Source organism: Pleurodeles waltl, chromosome 11 (genome assembly GCF_031143425.1).
Source record: "Pleurodeles waltl isolate 20211129_DDA chromosome 11, aPleWal1.hap1.20221129, whole genome shotgun sequence".
Taxonomy (NCBI): Eukaryota; Metazoa; Chordata; class Amphibia; order Caudata; family Salamandridae; genus Pleurodeles; species Pleurodeles waltl.
This window is the reverse complement of record NC_090450.1, coordinates 97808798-97830412: the sequence shown is the minus strand read 5'-3', so window position 1 is coordinate 97830412 and position 21615 is coordinate 97808798. Positions and strand designations below refer to the sequence as shown.

Here is a 21615-nt window from a genome sequence, read left to right as displayed (position 1 = left end):
CTATATAATTTTTAACAACTGCTTGCACAGAGCATTGCTTACAATTTGTCTTCTTTATTTCTCAATGTAGCTACTCCTGCTGGTACACCACCACAATGAATGCAGCAGGAGATAGTAGCACAGCTATAGCGTCAGATGTTGGAGGACATTTGGGCTGAGTACCAGTGGCTAGGAAGAGGCCGAGGCATTTGCCGCTGCCCTGGGCCCCAGTTCCTTCAGCCAGTTGCTTGCACCTTCATCCTTCAGGCAACAAAATTGCTAGCACCACCAGCAGCTGGCTGCCATCCACACCACCATTGCCACCCTACTCCCACCCAGACCGCCTGTTCCAATGCTGCGAGCTGGCACAGCTGGGCCATCGGATGGCATGCCTCAAGGTCAAACACTGAGAACTGTGAAACCTCCTTGAAAACATTCTCCTCCAAGCCCTTTTTTATTTTTTTGTTTTGGTAGAATGGACCTTTGTTGTGGGTGGAGAGGGTGGGAATTGGAAAGGGCAGTTGGGATAATTTTGGTCTTTGTTTTGGACTTTTTATTGGACGTTTACTTTGGACATTGATTGGAGTGTTGATATATGGCGAGAGGAGTGGGTCTGTTGTAGGTGGGGAGGGTGTTTGTTTTGTAGTTAACTAAAGCAAAACATTATTCAATCTTACTTTATGCCTGAAGTAGTTTTTTAAATGTACTTTTACTTTGCACTGCTGCCTTTTTGTGCACCTGGTTTTTTAATCTGCTTCTCAAAGTGTATACCAGTTAGTTATAACCTTTGTCCTACTACCCTCTGCCATTATATTAGCCATTAGGGGGGGTATGCTGCCATTGTCTATATCTACTACAACAACTGAGATAAACATTTGCTTATCTGTTATAGAAGTTAGCTACTTGCTAACTAAACTAGTTCACTTCTCTCCATAGAAAGTATGACAAAAAAGTAAAACTTCGGCTCCTGCACACTATGTGCCATTAAAAAAAAAAAAGAGATTTTACTTATCCAATAGCCAAACACTTTGGGAAAAACCTGAGGGAAATGTAAAAGAACTATGTTAATATGGCCTTAAACATGTCAAAATAGGAGAGAGCGGTGGTAATCGAGAGCAAGCGTTAAGGAGAATGGAATCAAGATTGAGTATCTTAATAGGAGCAGAACTCTTACATAATTTGGACACAGAACTGCATATTCATTTATGAGCAATCAAATGTTTTGCACCAAATTCATGTAGTGCTGTGCGGAATGTAGACACCTAGCACTTTCTGGATATGTACTTTGGGCACAGAACAAAGAGTTGAGTGCAAAATATCCTTGAAATATGGTGTATGGAGAACGTTTGACATGCAAAGATATGCAGGAGTTGTTTCTAATTTATATTGTCTTACACAAATTTACTTTTGAAACTACCGGAAGTAGATAAGGAGAACTGTGTAAAATGCAACATCTTGAAATGTGCGTACTGGCATTCTAAATTATGATGCTTTGTATATGAAGATGCGTAAGACTTATGTGCAATGTATAAGGTTTTAGATAGATCCACTGACAATTTATACCTTGGAACTGCTGGGGCCACTGAGGGATCCTGTGCAATATGAATTGATTGCCTGAGCTGTAGTGGCATTTTAAAAGTATTGTACTTTACAGTGAATTGAAGTAACACGGCTCTTCATTTTGAATGCACACACACCTACAAACCTATACATATAAAGGGTAGCTGTCAATGACCTGACTTGTGTGCTCTATTACATTTCAAAACTGAGACAAGCACCACTAAGACATAGCTTTAAGGTATATAAAATGTCTAATGACTAAGGCAATACCCAAAAGGACAAATCCAATTAGAGCAATGTGTGACACTTGGTATGCCTGCCTTTGCAAAAGGTTAATATTCATTTTTGCATAACCATAGAGGTAGGATTGTGGCAACCCTGTTTTTGCTTAATCTGTGGGACATGCAGAGGGTCTGTCATTTGTTATAGTGTCCTAATTGCTGTTGCTGTGTAGGCTTACTTTTGCACATGGGTTTCCCCATTAAAGCTGCAGGGATTTTTCACTTTTTGATCACCCAGTTTTTGGACTTTTTATTGTGGGAGAGACTCACTATTGTTGTCTCACCCACAGTAATCACAGAGTAAAGGGACTGCTCATGTTTACCACCAGTGTCCACCTTTAAGATAAGGCCACTGTGACGCAGCTAGAAAAGGAGCAGTTGGCTGGTAATTACTGAGCGCATGCACATGTGTGTGGGCTGTGTGCATGAGACTACTGCCTGATAACTGCGCACAGGCAACCTAGCCTAGTGGGTACTTTGAGAGGTTAGATGTTGACCAGGGATAGGCCTCATAATATTAGTAGGCATTTATAGGTAAGGTCATGGAGGGTTTACTGGTTTATCTCACCATCACTGTATCATACACATAAGAAGACATCTGCCTTAAAGTGCAGTTTCACTTCTCTTAGGCCTAAAGTCCAGCGGGGTATCAAACCGAGGTGAAACACATGGACCTAGTTGAAATACACAGTTCCTAAGAACTTACATGTACACCTTATAGACTGTCCAGAATTGGTATATTTCTCTGCCTCAGATTCTGTGCCTTTATCACCCTGTTGGCCTTTTTAATTACTTTGATCCTCTGCGGACAGAACAAAGCTTCCTCACACAAAAGGAGTAGCAATTAACAGTGCTACACAGCTCCTGAGGAAGGGGTGGGGACGAAAACCGGCAGCTGTTAATTGGCTGTCACACTGTACCATGGTTGGGGCAGTCCAGGCCCGCTCAAAGAAGGAAGCCTAGAGCTCTGAGAAAACGTAGAAGGGGAGTCTTCTTTGAAGTCTTTGAAGTTTTGGCAGTAAAGTCCCTGACAATTGTCAGTTAGCAGTGGAGCTTAAGCCCCTAGAGGACAACACTATTTTGGTTTGTCGCAGAATGCTGTACAGCAGTGTTGGGGAAGGTGTGGAGGGGTGATGTGGCACCCTAGGGTTAGCCAGAGATGCCTGAAATCCTCAAGTTTTACAGGACTCGAGTGTGACCCTGACCTAACTATGACCTCCCAATTACGTATCACATTGAGAAGACTTCAAGAGCTCAGGCGGTCTAAATGAGATAAATGAAAAACAATCAGGAGGTGAGTGCACAAGATGTAAACATGCTAATATGCTTGATAGAATCACCAATACCACAATCATCAATACCAACAAACCTCCAATATCACTACCTCGATCATCTTCACCACTACCAAACTATCACAGGGATCACTAATACCACAACCATGAACACCACTACTTCAAATACTACACCACCACACGTAGACCAATACCTCCCTCTAACAATAACAGACCACTACTGTTTTCACAAATATGCTATACCACTACCCCCCAAAATACCATCACCTCCATTACCAATCACCATACAATGACAATACCACAAAATGCTCACACCACACTATCAATACCACACATCAATAACACTACTGCCAACATCACCACCACAATTAACACTGCTATCAAAACCAATGTCGCCAGCCCCAATACAGCCCAATACCAATAGAATCAACCCCACTTCCAAGCATTGGCAAAGCAAAAGGCGTGGATACATGTAGACCAACACCCCCTCCACCATTAATAACAGACCATTACCTTTACCACGAACATGCTACGCCAGTACCACCCACAATACCATCACACTCATTATCACTCACTGCAAAATGACAATACCACCTAATGCTAGCACCACCCTATCAATAACACATCAATACAAATACTGCCACCATCACTACCAACAGCACCATCAAAACCAATACCACCAGCCCCACCACAGCCTGATAACAATAGAACCACCTACACTTCCAAGAACTGGCGAAGCAAAAGGTCTGGGGCTTTAGTGTGAATGTGTTTGCAGGCACTCACATTAAACAGACCTATTGGTTTGGCCACTGTGAGTCACTGTGTGGCACTGATGTCTTCCCAGGAATGAGGTAAGTGGATTAACCTGCTGACAGCATGTTTTATCCTGCTGCCCATGAAACAGCATCATATCTCAATTCATATGATCTTTCAAAGTAAAGGCATCAGCAAGCGTATAATTGTTGTGTAGTCATTTTAGTTATAGCTACATGTATGTTATTTTAGCAAAACCAGGCCTGCAGCTGTGCACTTTAGCCTAGATATATTTTATTCAGCTTTGTTCATTATTTTAACAATAGCCACATTTGTGGTCTTGATTTATTCTCTCTATCTAGCTGTTCTTTGCCTAGGCCAGCACTGTGTTCTCAAACAAGACATGTCTTTCACTCTGTGCTTCTCTCAAGGCTTCAGTAAGATAGGTTGCCGGTAAACGTGGTAATGCTTTGTCTCTGGTATTCATAGAAACATACACATCCTTACGTAGGGACATTTTCTCAGAACATCAGCTGTTTTATTATAAAAACACTTCTCTGTCCCATACACGTTAGAGGGAGATTCCAGCCAGATGACCACAACTGTATGCTAATTGCTGAACGCTCTGCTACAGCTGCTTATGCAGACTTCAGGCCTTTGCTCAGGTATGGGGAATAATGTCTTCCCAGGGGAACCTGAAGGGAAGAAATAGAGCTTAACTTGCTGTGCTCTAATTATAGCCTAGGTAGGAATAAGTCTATTGACTTGAGTGACAATATGGTAGTGTTATTTTTATGCTTCACTGTCCTCGCCACAATTTTAATCCTATCATGCTTTATCGTCCTGGTTATTGCAGTACATGCTTTATTATCTAAGATGCAGTTGCTTCATTAAAACTTTATTGAAACATATACTGCCCCTACTTTCCTTGTATATGTGAGACTAATGTAACTGAGAAAAACGGATGCAATCTGAGTGACCACGATTTCCCTGAGGAGTCAATTGTATCATGTGCTCAGCTGCCCATTCAGCCCTGCTCTTGGGTGGGGATGAGGCACTGCTAGTTAGCTGGAGCAAAGCCCGGATTGGACCAACAGGTGTCTCCTGTAGTGGGTTAGACTCAGCCCCCACCACACCGCAGGTGATTCTGTTGCTCAAATCCAGTAGTCTCATTAGAATAATGAGAGCCTACGTGACATAATTGTAACTGGCAAAGAAGTGGCAGAGGACGCCTCTCCACGCCTGTCTCAGGTACAGCGAGTACTATCGGAGGAGAAAGTGTGAAGCCATGACAGAGTCATTTAAATTTTTTGGGCCTTGATGCTTTTTTTTTTATTTAAGCACTGACAAACGTTGAGGAGGATTTGGATGCCTCAGACTGTGATTAGCTGGTCCCTTACCAAAATAGGAACAGGCTATGTGGGACTGTTTAACAAGCAAAGTTGACCAAGGACTTCGTTCTCATGCTGTGCAGGATATTCTGCCCTCTAGTTAATATTATAAAGGTCTGTGAGAGTGAAGAGGTGTGTCCCACGGATGGTTCCGTAGATGCTGGTTACTCACTTATTATATCCTGACAGAAAATCTTTTTTTCACCTCATCACAAAGGAAAGCAATCACAAAGGAAAGCTTTGTTACTGAGACAGTTGCAGAGAATAGGAATACGCATGCTTACATATGTGCCTTTTACTCTTTGGGGAAGTGGAAGCCCAAAGGATTATGCTTCTTTGGCAATGTGATCTTGGTGAGCTTTCTCACAAAACCTTACTTGCTTGCCTTGACTGGTAAGGCTAAGCATATGAAAGTCTATTTTTTTTAATTTTTTTAAGGAATCTATATGCTTGAATGGACAGGCATCAGTGAATAACCCAATACACATTTTCTCACCACCGAGATGAGGCAGTCTATTCACTTTCATGGAAGAACAGGAACTGCACAAATGATCAAAGCACCGTGACCATTCACACGACAAGAGATAAGCCAGAACTGAACAGATCCGACTCCAGAGAATGCTCAGTGATGGGCAACTAGTACATTCCCCTATTGATCCTGAGAAGGCAATTACATGATTCTTTGGTTGGAAGTACACACTGTGAATTCAGTTCCACATAATATAGAAACAAATTATCCCTTCAAAGGTGGCAGGTACTACATTACAAAACTTACAACATTCACAGAGTGATGTTGCTTAAAGTGAAAGTAAAGCTTAGTACCGAAAGTGGACTGATAAAGTGCACCACGAAACAGGAGTAATTGCAAAGACAAACTGACTGAAAACAATGGAACAATAATACCTTATTGTGAAATCCAGCATCATGAAATGAGAGTATAATAGTGGGTCAGTGTAGGCATATGAAGGTCGCTTTGTTTCTTTTAACATTTTTAAAGGTCAAAATAAGACAGCACAATACACGGACTAGTGTGGATTCATGCAAAGAACTTCAGGGGAGGAGACTGGTTATTTTAACCCCTTCTGTGCCGATGAGGTAATGGTTACGTCCTGCGGCACAGTGCTGCTGTGCCCAGGACGTAACCATTACGTCCTGGGCACCCAGCCCAGAGGGAGCGCTAGCGCTCCCTCTGGGGGGTTCCCTCCCCCACCCCCCAAAGTCAGGGATAGAAGGGGAAGCCCTTCCCCTTCCACCCCTGATCCCCCCTCACCCCACCTGTGACGTCACGGCCTCCTCCCATCGCGCTGGAAGCTCAGCTTCCAGCACGATGATCAGAAGAGAAATGCTTTGCATTTCTCTTCCGATCACGGGGAGGAGGCAGAGAGGCTTCAAAGGGAAGGAAAGTTATTTCCTTCCCTTTGAAGTCTCTCTCTGCGTTTTGGCAGCCGGATTGTAAAGCAATCCGGCTGTCAAAACACCCACTAGACACCAGGGATGTCTTTTTGTTTTATGAAAGTGACTCAAGGGAGCGACCCCTTGGGCAAGGGTCACTCCCAGGGGGGGCATTTTTTTTTTGAAGATCTTTTCTGCCCCCAGGGGGGGGGCAGAAACCTCTAGACACCAGGGATACTTTTTTTTTTGTTGTTTTTTTTTTGTTCAGTTTTTGTTTTTTGAGGTGGGGAGCGACCCCTTAGGCAAGGGTCGCTCCCCTAGGGAGCAAATTATATTTAGGCCATTTCTGCCTCCCTTGGGGGCAGATTGGCCTATTTTTATGAGGCCAATCTGCCCCCAAGGGGGGCAGAAACCACTAGACACCAGGGAGTTTTTTTTGTTTGTTTGTTTTTCACGTAAGGGCAGTGACCCCTTAGGCAAGGGTCGTTCCCCTGGGGGGCAAATTTATTTTAGGCCATTTCTGCCCCCCCTGGGGGCAGATCGGCCTATTGGTATTAGGCCGATCTGCCCCCAGGGGGGGCAGAAACCTCTAGGCACCAGGGCAAATAGTTTTTTTTTTTTTTTTTAGAGATGGGGAGCGACCCATTAGGCAAGGGTCGCTCCCCTGGGGGGCAAATTGTATTTAGACCATTTCTGCCCCCCTTGGGGGCAGATTGGCCGATTGTAGGTCTACTAGGCACCGGGGATTTTTTTTTGGCGCCAATGTCACGCAGGGGGAGCGACCCCATAGGCAAGGGTCGCTCCCAGGGGGGTGAGGGGACAAATTTATTTTAGGCCATTTCTGCCTAAAAATGGGGCCGGCCGAGCTAGAGGCCAAAATCCACAGGTGGGCACGGTTTTCTATGAAGAAATGTGATGTGTCCACGTTGTGTTTTGGGCCATTTCCTGTCGCGGGCGCTGGGGGGCGCTGGGGAACGCTGGGTGGAAGGAAATTTGTGGCTCCTCTCAGATTCCAGAACTTTGTCACCAAAATGTGAGGAAAACGTGTTTTTTTAGCCAAATTTTGAGGTTTGCAAAGGATTCTGGGTAACAGAACCTGGTCAGAGCCCCACAATTCACCCCATCTTAGATTCCCCTGGGTTTCTAGTTTTAAAAAATGCGCTGGTTTGCTAAGTTTCCCCAGGTGCCGGCTGAGCTAGAGGCCAAAATCTACAGGTAGGCACTTTGCAAAAAACAGCTCTGTTTTCTGTGATGTGTTCACGTTGTGTTTTGGGGCATATCCTGTCACGGGCGCTAGGCCTACCTACACAAGTGAGGTACCATTTTTATCGGGAGACTTGGGGGAACGCTGGGTGGAAGGAAATTTGTGGCTCCTCTCAGATTCCAGAACGGTCACCGAAATGTGAGGAAAATATGTTTTTGTAGCCAAATTTTGAGGTTTGCAAAGGATTCTGGGTAACAGAACCTGGTCAGAGCCCCATAAGTCACCCCATCTTGGATTCCCCTAGGTCTCTAGTTTTCAAAAATGCACAGGTTTGGTAGGTTTCTCTAGGTGCCGGCTGAGCTAGAGGCCAAAATCTACAGGTAGGCACTTTGCAAAAAACAGCTCTGTTTTCTGTGATGTGTCCACGTTGTGTTTTGAGGCATATCCTGTCGCGGGCGCTAGGTCTACCCACACAAGTGAGGTATCATTTTTATCGGGAGACTTGGGGGAACATAGAATACCAAAAGAAGTGTTATTGCCCCTTGTCTTTCTCTACATTTTTGCCTTCCAAATGTAAGACAGTGCGTAAAAAAGACGTCTATTTGAGAAATGCCCTGTAATTCACATGCTAGTATGGGCACCCCGGAATTCAGAGATGTGCAAATAACCACTGCTTCTCAACACCTTATCTTGTGCCCATTTTGGAAATACAAAGGTTTTCTTGATAGCTATTTTTTACTCTTTATATTTCAGCAAATTAATTGCTGTATACCCGGTATAGAATGAAAACCCACTGCAGGGTGCAGGTCATTTATTGGCTCTGGGTACCTAGAGTTCTTGATGAAACCTACAAGCCCTGTATATCCCCGCAACCAGAAGAGTCCAGCAGACGTAACAGTATATTGCTTTTGAAAATCTGACATTGCAGGAAAAAGTTACAGAGTAAAACGTAGAGACAAATTGATGTTTTTGTTCACCTCAATTTCAATATATTTCTTTTTCAGTTGTTATTTTCTGTAGGAAACCCTTGTAGGATCTACACAAATTACCCCTTGCTGAATTCAGAATTTTGTCTACTTTTCAGAAATGTTGGGGTGTCTGGGATCCAGCGTTGGTTTCATGCCCATTTCTGTCACTGACTGGAAGGAGGCTGAAAGCACAAAAAAATCGTAAAAATTGGGTATGTCCCAGTAAAATGCCAAAATTGTGTTGAGAAATTGGGTTTTCTGATTCAAGTCTGCCTGTTCCTGAAAGCTGGGAAGCTGGTGATTTTAGCACCACAAACCCTTTGTTGATGCCCTTTTCAGGGAAAAAACCACAAGCCTTGTTCTGCCGGCCCTTTTTCCAATTTTTTGAAAAAAACGAAATTTTCACTGTATTTTGGCTAATTTCTTGGCCTCCTTTTGGGGAACCCACAAAGTCTGGGTACCTCTAGAATCCCTAGGATGTTGGAAAAAAAGTAGGAAACCCTTGTAGGATCTACACAAATTACCCCTTGCTGAATTCAGAATTTTGTCTACTTTTCAGAAATGTTGCGGTGTCTGGGATCCAGCGTTGGTTTCATGCCCATTTCTGTCACTGACTGGAAGGAGGCTGAAAGCACAAAAAAATCGTAAAAATTGGGTATGTCCCAGTAAAATGCCAAAATTGTGTTGAGAAATTGGGTTTTCTGATTCAAGTCTTCCTGTTCCTGAAAGCTGGGAAGCTGGTGATTTTAGCACCACAAACCCTTTGTTGATGCCCTTTTCAGGGAAAAAACCACAAGCCTTCTTCTGCCGCCCCTTTTTCCCATTTTTTAAAAAAAACGAAATTTTCACTGTATTTTGGCTAATTTCTTGGCCTCCTTTTGGGGAACCCACAAAGTCTGGGTACCTCTAGAATCCCTAGGATGTTGGAAAAAAAGGACGCAAATTTGGCTTGGCTAGCTTATGTGGACAAAAAGTTATGAGGGCCTAAGCGCGAACTGCCCCAAATAGCCAAAAAAAGGCTCGGCACAGGAGGGGGAAAAGGCCTGGCAGCGAAGGGGTTAAGTAGCCGCAGTTTGTCGTTGAGCATATTAAGTCACAAGAGGATGATAACGCATCAGTTCTGACTAACTGGGAAAGTTAGGAGTAATTTCAAACTGTGGTAAAAATGTATTTAGCTGCTAAGTACCTCGTTTCGAAAAAAATAGTTGACTAATACTGGCTAATAGGCTGGCAACGCATGTAAACTTGTGGTACTGGGAATCAGTGAAAAAGAAAAACGGAAGTCATATTTAAAAAGAAGTGACCTGCAATTCTAGCTTTATTGATTGCAAACAAAGTTATATTCAAGCCTCAAGTAATTACATTCTGTAAATGAGACATAAAAATACAGACTAATTTACCAAAATATTTTTATATTCTGGAGATTATGTACATATTATACATTTTACAGTGATAAACATTTTTATACATTATGCAACTTTTATTTAAGGAAATCTCAAAACGCAGACAGAAATAAGTCTACAAAATGTGATCAATGCAAAAATCTGCATTTCTTATAAACAGGAATAAAACTACATATTATTCATGTACAGAAAACGTAGTGGGTAAGCAATTCTGCTTTGACAAATGAACTCCACGAAAGGCAAGTCACTGTATGCTAGTACCTGTTTCTAGTTATAATTTTATCTTTATTGAGAACCTGGCCTTTATCTCCCCTCGAACTGAAACAAGTTTAACAAAGTTTAAAAAAAGCCCTACTCGGGGCTACATAGTTCACATCCTATGTGAGAGATAAATAAATGTAGTGCACATCATGGACCTAACTGTTTGTAGGTTGTCGGGAGTATAGAGAGGTAGAGAGAAAGAGTAAGGGAAAACTGTGACCTTACAGGAACATGCATAATGTTGTAATACCGCTGGTTAGGGGATGGCTTCAGAGATCTTAGAGACTAAGATCAAGGCATTCCAGGTAACACAAAAGCCACATATTCTAAGTACATAGAAGCAAGGCAAGATATCATGTGACAAATGGAAAACAAAAGCAAAATAAATGATGTGAAAAGAACAAAAGTACTTGAGAAAAACATGTTGCTATTGACAAAGATGGGTTATCGGAGTCAAAGAACATTCTGCCACATTACTGCCGTTGTCAATCGTCCTTGGTGTCTCCTGAAAGATGCCAACGCATGGATTACACTTTCCAGCACTGAGCTGCGCCTGTAAACTCCGCTTCTGTTTGCAAATAGTGAAAACAGAATAGAAAGTCTGTAGGGAGCTGAAAAAGGGCATGCACATACGGCGTCAGGGTAAACGTACGTAAACAAGAAACAGCATTAAGGTTTAGGGCTGCAGAAAGATGTCAGCATCATTTGGCATTTGCCCTTACAGCTTTTGTCTGAACACATTTGTAAAAACAGAATTTTCTAAGAACAGCATTGGTTTAAATCACATACTGTGGAAAGTCAACATAACGAGAGTGCAGCAACATTGCTGTAGTTTTTGTTTATGGTCAAAATTATTAGATACCAGTATCAGCCACGAAGCCCTTGAAGTATCCATTTAATGGTGGAAGTAATACTTTGAACCATCAAAGTAAATACAAATTGGCTTTAGTCCTATGGAGAACGCAAGGAAACGATGGGCCATAACAATCTTCCCAAAGCAATTTCATCATACATTTTCTACTGAACGTGAGACATACCTCACTCAAATTCTTCAAAGAGAAAAAACGAGGGTCAATTAAGGTGATTCTTATTCTCTAAACAAGACTAAATAAAATGGAACTTATTCTGCAGAAAGTGTGTAGAGGGATCACTGCAGTCTGTAAATGAGAGACCCTATTTATTGTGCAGCTGGGACAGGGATTTTTCTGCAATTTACCATCATTAATACACAGGCATTCATGTAAAAGATCAGCTGCAAACAAATGTAAATAGATTCTAAATGTTGTGCCTTCAATCTCATCATATAAATATGATCCCTTACAGGACAACAGTGTGCTGCCTCAAGCAAGTCTCAAACACCTGAAGGCACGGAAGGGCACTGCACCAACAATTGAAATGTTTAAGATATGAAAAGAACACTTCACAAATGCAAGGCCAATCAATGACCGTCTATCTATGAGTAGCCATAGAAGTTGTCAATGTGCTGAAAATTTAAAAATAAAATAAAAATAGGACTAGCCAGGAAATCAGACACATGCAGTTTTGGTAGACTAGGGTCAAAATCCCAATAATCTTCAACAACCTGAATAGCAGATGAAAGACATGAGAAGCACTGTGCAACATAGCTATACTACCTTCAATATTTTGCATCGTCAGTGGTGAATGAAGCAGGTATGTAAACCTGTTATAGTTCCTCAATATAAAATTAATTAATCACAGGCAAAGTATCATCCGGGGCATAACACAGGACCCTGGGGTGAAGGTGGGGGCCCAACCCATCATGTGAGTTCTCCTTCATGGTAGCCCGGCTTACTAGGAACTACTGAACTATTACCAAAGTTGAAAGCAGTATTCCTTGAGGCAAAACTTTCAAGTTCTTACAAGTGGCTTCACTGTAGGAAAGTAGGAAACACATTTGGTTAGAGAGCACAATGCAACTATCGGAAATAAAAATATAAAAAAAGACAGCACAGACAACATCATTACTAAGTTATTGAGACATAGATAGGATATGTTGGCGTACACACAATTATGAGGTGTTGAAAAATGGACAGTGACGAAGTGTTGACAAAAAGTGCTTGTTACAAAATCAGAGCTTTCTGAAAAAGGTTTTGATCTTTGCTGCCTTCTGTTTGCGACACTAAAAAGAAAATTGAGTTGCATCAAGAACACACTTTAACCAAGACTAAAACACATTAGCCACATAAGTGTACGTGATGTATATAAAAGGATAAAACAATAACAAATTAAACCAATCTCAAGACAGCAGAGCAACTGGAATAATTGCAAGAAGATTTTGCTCTGAAGAATATGAATAGGGCATTCATACCAACAAGAAAATATGGACTTTACTGAGCTTAATGCAAGGTACAGGACCCCTTCACAATTCCAATCTGCACGACAAGAAAATTAACCTAAATGTTTGACTTTAATAACTACATGAATCAACATTTCAGCCTCAATCTTTTATCCTACCTTAAAAAATTTAGATGGGAGGGAAGTTGTCAGGATGTTCTTAGCAATACTGTCTTATTCTTAAAATAATCAGTAACTGTAGCATCTAATGCCTTACTTTTGTCTCAAATGTTGCAACAGTGAGGGATCTGACCCTCTGATCCCTCTTGTGTTTACTTGGTTACAACCTTGATCAACCCACCACTGCATAAGATCTGATACCAAATTATGATCCATTGCAGGTTTGGTGGTAAATTAAGAATGTATGTATGTATGTATGTATGTATAGCGCATTTGCACCCAATTATTAGGGTTTACTACAAGCTTCCGAAGTGCAACACTGAAGATGGCAATCTAAACAGTCTTGGTGATCCACTAGAGCACTCACTTCTCAGCACTTGCCATGGTTCTTCATATTAATTAGTCTGTCTGGTACATATGGAGATATCATGTGGTCTTACAATAAAGGAGACCTGACCGCTCCAGGGGACTTTAGGCTGAGAAATTGTAAGGCTGATGATTAGCTTCATAAAGTGGCCACTGCACAGTATTAGCACCAATTAGGAGGATCACATTATAAAATGGGTCACTGAACACCAAAAGAAAATGCAGTCAATGCATGCCCAAAAAACAGGTTCAATGTCAAGCACAAAAGCTTTGATGGATGCAAGATGGAACTCAAGGAAGACCTGATGGTGAAATCATGACACCAATGGATTCAGGGAGATTTTAAAAAGCAATACGTAAAAGCTTCCTGTTCGATGCAAAAGGGAGCCTAAAACATAAGAATCATTAAGAGGGAATATATGCAGGACTATATGTATCAGACAAAAGTTTATAAACTTTCACATAAAATTAAATAATAACAAGTCTATTTTGCACCTGTAGAATAATTCCCCTTAAACACTGCATTTATGTCAATGATGATGTTAGGCCCAATATTAGTTATCCTTTACCAGATTCATGGGGCTTTAATAACAGAGTAGTAAACAGGTTTACTACTCCTATTCATGCACCTACCACCTGCTGGCCTTTCCTTCTCAAGACGTTGGCACTAAAATTTGAGACATAAAATTTCTCATAAAGACTTCCTGAAAAAACAAACTACCATTACAGTAACCCTGTGGTTTGCCACAGACCGGTTTGTCCTACCAGGGCATTCTTTTAGGTACCCAACCTGCTCCTTGCAGCTTGCAAATGGTTTGCAGTTACTAAACATGCTCTTTTGAACAACACAAGACATAAAAGTGATGCAATTCAAACAAAAAGTTAGAATGTCAAATTACATTTTTTGAGTCTGTGATTTTCTAAATATTTGCATACATAAGCCTATGCACATCTATTTTACTACCAGAGTCTTGAGGGTACCTGGTTTTAAACAGCACAAGTGAGTTATGATGCAAGCTGCAAACAGCACTAACTCCTTTGTGCTTCCCGACAGTCCATCCATTCAGGCTTCTAGGGAATAGCTGCAATTTAATGAGAACCGCGCTGCATCAACGTATCTATTTTTTTGTCCTCAGGTGACCCCCGACTCTGCATTCTAAAGGCAGCGCTACTGTTGAAAACAACCCAAAATTTGAAAATCGTGCTGCTAACTTAACATTTTACCAGCCTTCAAATAATGACAGCATGATTAAAGGATATTCTAAGTCAGTCCCTTTCTTTTCATGCAGTTTCTATATAAAAGAACCTGGTATCTAGTATAAAAAGAGATCTGAATTTGCATTAAGCATTTATCAGAATTGTCTAAACCCAACAAAAAGTCCAACTTCAATTCATGAATTGAAGCTCTTAAGGTGAGTAGGTAAAATGTAGACTGGCATCTTCATAACTTCATTTAAATGTCATTCATCACTCAACAGATCACATTTCTGCTCTGCGATTAGTTTTTCCAACTGCAGCTCCTTCGTCTTCATCTTCCTCATAGTTTTCATCATGTTCGTCTTTTCCGTTGTCATCATGGTGTGCGTCTTGCTCTTGGCCTACTCCGTCGTTCTTTTCATCAACCTCATAATATTAAAAACAGTGTTAATTAAAGTGGACCAATATGAAGCACATCAAGATATCTTAAGCAACATGGAAGTGTCTCCCTCTTTAGTAATATATTAATAGGTGCAGAGCATCAAACATGCTTGCACTTCAAACTTTCTGTATTGAATTTATTTTACATGTATTAAAATGAAACACACAAAATCGTACATGTTCCCGGAATATACCATGCAGGAGAAGAACCAGAGCATCTCTGATCGCTGCTAGTGCCGACTGCTTAAATTCAAAAGAAAGCCAAGGCTTGGTAGGTGCTGCTGCACCTCCTGCGTGCAGCTAACTCCCTAAACAGTAAAGGAGCCTCTGCGAGTGCGTGCAGATGGGGCACCCGTTGAGATGCAGAACGCTTACTTACTGCTGGAATGGGTGAGACTTGTTATAGGCCTTTCGGGCCCAGGGGAGCCACTTTTGACTACTATCTAATGTGGACTTATGAGTTCAGGCTCACTAGTGAGCGTTCCCTGGATGCCACCAGTGAGAGGGGAAGTACTCCAACCACATTTCTTTGAATGCAAAGTTAGAAATAAAATACTTATTTTTATTTTAAAAAAAAGTATTTACAGGATATTGATTAATTGCCGCTGCTGTGCGCTCTGTTATGAGTCGTGTTCACTAATCTGTATTCACAATCCCCTTCTGAGGTAGCCTTTGACTGCTTGCTCACAGCTCCCAGTGAGAGTTAAGTGCAGAAGGGGTATGCGGCCCAGCTGCTCAGAATACATAGTTATTTGGGCCCAGGGAGTAAAAGGCCTCAACCACCATGTTTGGGCCCAATAACCCCTGGGGGCCCCATGGCCCTCTGAAAGGGGTTCTGCCACAAACCTTTTATACTTTGGAAGTAAGCTACCTTTTAAAACTTGACGACTTTGAACAGTAATAATGAAATAGATAATCTACAGACATTACTTGCTCACGTAGAGCTGTAATTTCCTGATTTTGGAATTTGGCTTTATTTATCAAGGCACCTTGCTTACAACGTATGACGGAATACTCACATTTTCATCATTTTCACCATATGGCCCTTCTGCATTCTGCTCTTCTTGTCTTTTTTTCTCTTCTGTTACATCTTCCTGTACCTATAATATGGATGTTTAAAAATGTTGAAATGCAATGACAAAATTACATGTACCTTTGTAGCACATTTTTTTTTTTTTTAGATTTTCCTTATCTTCAGTGCCTCGAGTTAGTTGCCTTGGTTTGATTCTCCAGCAAACCAGCCATGTAGTTTGTTAGCTTATGCGTTATATCCACCGTCTTGGGCTGCCCACAGGGGAAAATTAAACTGTTACAAAATATGTAAAATTATGTGCAGAAAACCGTTTTGGAAGGTCCCGCACTATCAGGATGAGTTGCACTGCATGACTGACAGGAAAGCAAGCGTACAGTTGCCTGGTCTACACACAGACTGTATGACATTGTGCCTTTCACAATAGGTGTTCGCCATTCCAAAAAGTTTTTGGGAGTCTTGTCAGTGCAGGACCTTATGCAGAAGTAGTGCAAGTATTACCAGGGTTGCTACCATTTATTTGTCCAGATGAAGGCTACGATGGAGTGGTTATAGGGGGTTGAAACGTCAAAGTCTTGAACTGTTACTGTCATTTATTGTGGACTTATGAACAGCACAGATAATATGGAAGCTCTGCATGATCAAAATTGTATTACCAAGCAGTAGCCAGTTTCCACTATAAATCACCTTTGTCACATCTCTGCTGCACTGCACAATTAATTTGGAGTCTTTTTTGTCCATCACAAATGGATCTTTGCACATGCTGATACAAATATAACTATGTATATTTGGTCCCTCATAATGTGTTTTCTTTCACTGGGAGCGCTTAGGCATAAGGCTGTGTATGTTAAATATTGGTTATATACAAATGATCAACTGTGTTGCTTACTATATGAAATTCAGAGATTAAGAATATTACATCCCATCGTATATTGGCATATTACTTCTCATTGTACACTGGGTGTTCAACTTACTTCTTCTTCACCTTCTTCTTGATATTGTTCATCAAGGTTATCTTCTTGTTGATCTGGATTCCCTGCCATCTGAATACAAATACAAAATTGTAAAATGTTCTAAAAATAATATAACTTTCTTGGTCTCAATTATTTCCAAGTATCACACTCTCAGCATTGCCAAATGTCTACCAAAATGCAATGTCGAAATTGTGATTTCCTGGACAGCCACATGCTATAATCCAGGCAAAATAAATGGTTAAATGTCTACACCAGCTTTCTTATAAACACGTCCAGTGACAATTCTACTTAAATAGTAGAATTCAGTGTTAAGACTGGGAAGCTGACAAGAGACTGCAGTTTGCATCTAATCCCAATCTACTTTTAAGAATGTTGTATAACCATGTTAGTAAAGTCATGAAATTCGCCCATCAAACTTAAGTCCCACTAAAATGGCATGGCAACCATCAGAGGCACCCAGGCATACCAACCACCAGGTCCTTACACTTGCTTCTGAAACTCCATCGCAGACTTTATTCCATCCCAGCACTGGAATCCAAGGACATCATCTACCTCAGCAATCTCAATTTTCTCATTGATGATCACACCGACCACAACACAGCCCACTTGCACGACCGCATGAGCTGGCCCAGATAAATTTTTTTTTTTTTTTTTTTTTTAAACACACACTTTTTCTTTCAGCAACCACATCAAATACAGCCATTTCACAGAACTCACATGGACTGACCACTGCATCCTACACTTCAGCATCTCCATCCCCCGCACTGCCACCTGTAAAATGCCCAGTGACCCCCACTGCAGCTGAGGAAAAAGATGGATGGACGCCCTCAATGCCTCCAACCCAGCCGCCTTCTCCAATCTGGAACAGAGAATTAATCATTTCAACACCTGGATCACCAACTGTGCTGACAACACACCCCCATCAACAGCAACAAGCAGAGAAGATCAACTAAAATGGCCAGCTGGTACACCGAAGAAGTCAGAACAGCAAAACATGACAGCAAACAGCTGCAGAGGATATGGCAGCCCTGCAAGGACACCTCCAACACAGCAGCCTTCAAAATAACCTTCAACCTCTACCATTGCCTGCTGAGAGAAACAAAGAAGACAGCCCTGGCTGCATGAATCAAAATCACCACTAACAGCAAGGAGCTTTTCAACATCATTAAGGAGTTTCCCAACCCAGCCGCCAGCGAAAACAACATCATGCCATCACAAGAGCTGTGCCTTATCGACTTCTTCCAAAACAAGATCACAACCATTTACAGAAACTTCTAACCCAGCCGTCACACACTGAGTTAATTGACAGACATGCCCCCACCACAACCGACACGAACCACAGACTGACCTCCTGGAACCACCTCTCCAGCCAAGACACCACCTCCATCATAAAATCTATCCACTAGGAGTTCCCACAGATCTATGCCCATACCACATCTTCAACCTCGGAAACCAAAGAATAGGCCAGGAACTCACCACCCTGCTCAACGCCTCAATCACCACCATAACATTTCTGGATGCCTGGAAACACTGCAAAGTCAGACCACTTCTCAAAAAAACCTCAGCCAATGCCAGCAAACTCAAAAACTACTGGCCAATCTCCCTGCTTCCATTGCAAGCAATGGTACTGGAGAAAGCCATCAACAAATAACTCACAGCACAACTGATCTGGCTTCGGCACCAAGACCGTCCTGATCGCAGTCACTGACATTCAAACCATCCTTGACTGAGGAGGAATATCAGCTCCTATCCTCCTTAACCTCTCAGCGGCCTTCGACCCTGTATCACACCACATGCTGATCAGAAGACTCCACCACATCAGCATATTAGGGGACACACTCAGACGGACTGCATCATTCCTCACTGGAAGAACTCAGAGTCCGCCTACCATCTTTCACCTCCGAAACCAAGGATATCATCTGTGGTATCCCACAGGGCTCATACTGCGGCCATATGCTCTTCAACGCATATCTGACCCCCACTTGCCAACATCGTCTGATGTCACAGACTCAACATAATATCCTACACAGATGACACACAACTAACCCTCTTACTCACTGACGACCCTACAACAACCAGGATATATTTCCACACATGCATGACAGAAGTCACCAACTGGATGAGGAACAACTGTCTGAAGCTGAATGCGGACAAGAAAGACGTAATGATCTTAAGCGACAACAAAGGAGTGACACCTGGGACCCACACCCATATCCACAGACTATGCTAGAAACCTCAGAATATTCAGTGTTAACAAGCTCACCAGGAAATCACAGATAAATGCCATCCCCTCTACCTACTTCCTCACGCTGCACATGTTACGTAAGATCTTCAGGTGGCTATACTTGCACACCATCTACACTATGACACAAGCCCCCCCCATCACCAGTCGACTGGACTATGGCAGTGACCTCTACGTGGAAATTGCCGCACACCTCATACACAAACTTTAAACCATAGAGAATGAAAATGCCAGACTTGTCCTCAACCTCCTACATCACACCCCACCTCAGGCAATTCACTGGCTCCCTGTACAGATGAGATGCCAATTCAAGATGCTGACTAACGCACACAGGGCTCTACACAACCAAGAACCCACCTACATCAACCATTGCTTGAACTTCCACTAGCGTTCAATAAATGTATAATCTTCCTCCCTTACACTTTCCCACACTCCTCGCATCCACCAAATCAAAAGCTGAGGATGCTCTATCTCTGACATTGCGGAAGAGATGTGGAACATCCTCCCAATGCAGGTCCGAATTATATCCTCTGTCCCGGATTTCCGAACAGCACTTGAGACCTGGCTGTTCGAATGAGCCTCCTGGGACCTGCAAGCTCCTGGATGCCCGATCGGGTAATTAGCAGCGCTATATGAATCCAGTCTGATTTGACTGACTGGACATGCATAAAACCAAAGGGAAGGAGCATGACAAGAAACATACCTTTCCTCTTGTAGAGTAATCAAGATCTAGATTCCCAGGATAAATAGCATTATTATTATTATTTTTTATTTATATTTTTTAGTGTATATTAGAGAAAGGTAATATACAACAATACAGAAAAAGGACAGCCCACAGAGCTAAATACAAAGGGGTATCAAATATGAGCCCTGCACAGTCCCTGGGGCACCACCTGTTAAGAAAGATTACAGACAATTCTCTGGTCAGTGCGCTGCATCAAGGCTCCCCACATATCACTAGGGGCCCCAGCCTCCACAAGGTAGACAGGACAGCCACAGTACAATCTCGAGGCGGTTCACAGCATGTCCATCAGGCTATAAACTAAATACAAAACCAGTAAATAGAAAGTAAAAAAGAGGAAAGAAAAGAGGGCAGGCAGAGGGAGAACACAGGAGCACGTACACCGAACCAATTACACTCTTCCCACCCCATGAGCGAAGAGCGAAGGCACACAGAGCTACTAGGTGCATAGGCTGTCATGTAGTACGAACACAGCCATACTATAAGGCATCCAGAAAGGAGCGCAGCGGAGCCCAAATATCCTTTGGTCGAGAACCCTCCGGTGCCAGCTCCCAAAAATGTCATCAGCTGCTCTTGATCAATAGAATCAATCTTAACATTTGAAAGTCAAACTCCCTTATTACAATGTGTTTTCATATAGAAAACCATGCCTTGAGGCACACCATATAAATTTATGTATTTATTTGTAGGTTTCTTTCTGGCACCAAATACACTGCCTTCTGAACAGTTAAAACCTAGTGATACAGATGAGAAAAAAAGCAGATGGGTAGAAGTAAACAAAGCATTGCTTGGAATCAACCTTCTAGTAGGTGAGCCTGACCTCCTATTTACAAGTGTTGCCATCCTCCAAAAATGGTCCTTCCTTGCATTACTTTTTTGCTGGTCCTAAGGGGAAGACTAAATATGATGCTGCTATTTAATGGGTTGAACAAATACCACTCCTCAAGAAGAATGAGGACTATCCTTTACGCGTCTTCAGAAAGCAAAGCAAAGGCCGACCAGGCTTCTAGGCCTATGCCCCAGGAAGCAGTAGCAATATGGTCCAAGACAGTGAAATGAAAAGGTCTACCTTTCATTCCTAGGACATTTAATCCCAAAAGGCATGATCAGACTCTGCAACAAGTCTTTAACGGTGGCTAGAGAATGTTAAACACAGACTCTCCTAGAACTTCAAGGTATCCTGGGTTGCTTAGTAAACTTCCTCCTACTGTCATACACTGAGGTGTCCCCTATTCAACAGGTAGGCCCTATAACAACCATGACCGAAAACTGTAAAAACTGAAGGAAAGATGTGTATATCTTTCCTTGAACAACGGCCTTTGCTATGTCAGTGTTTACTCACAGAGGTGAAAGAAGTGAAATAAACTAATTGATGCTTTTAACGCCACAGGAAAGTGAAAGTGAGAAATGATTTGATAAGGTAAACCCTGATGGATGTATCCTGATAAATTACTGACTACATAACAGTCAAAGGCACTATGCCTAATAATATGTTTGGGCTGATGCTATGTTTGTCCCCAAATGAGTTAAGAGTGAAGTAGGTGATCAGAACATGACAAACCCACTAGTAGTGTTATTGCTCGTTGTTTATTAATTACTGAGCATTGGGTTGGAGGGGGATGTGATTTTTTTTTTTTTAAGAGAAAAAGGTTTATGCATGCATT

The 21615-nt window shown here is 42.0% G+C and overlaps 1 protein-coding gene across 2 annotated transcripts in view; it reads right to left on the bottom strand.

Moving 5' to 3' along the window:
* Positions 1 to 10108: 10108 nt before the first annotated feature.
* Positions 10109 to 21615, bottom strand: part of GOLIM4 (golgi integral membrane protein 4) — a 228212-nt gene continuing 216705 nt past the window's right edge. For both annotated transcript variants that reach the window (XM_069213211.1, XM_069213210.1), the window contains 3 exons: positions 16968 to 17036; positions 15983 to 16063; positions 10109 to 14948 (listed from right to left, as the gene is read on the bottom strand). In XM_069213211.1, coding sequence (XP_069069312.1) covers positions 14805 to 14948; positions 15983 to 16063; positions 16968 to 17036 — 294 coding nt within the window. In that variant the 3' untranslated portion in view covers positions 10109 to 14804. The remainder of the gene's footprint in view (positions 14949 to 15982; positions 16064 to 16967; positions 17037 to 21615) is intronic.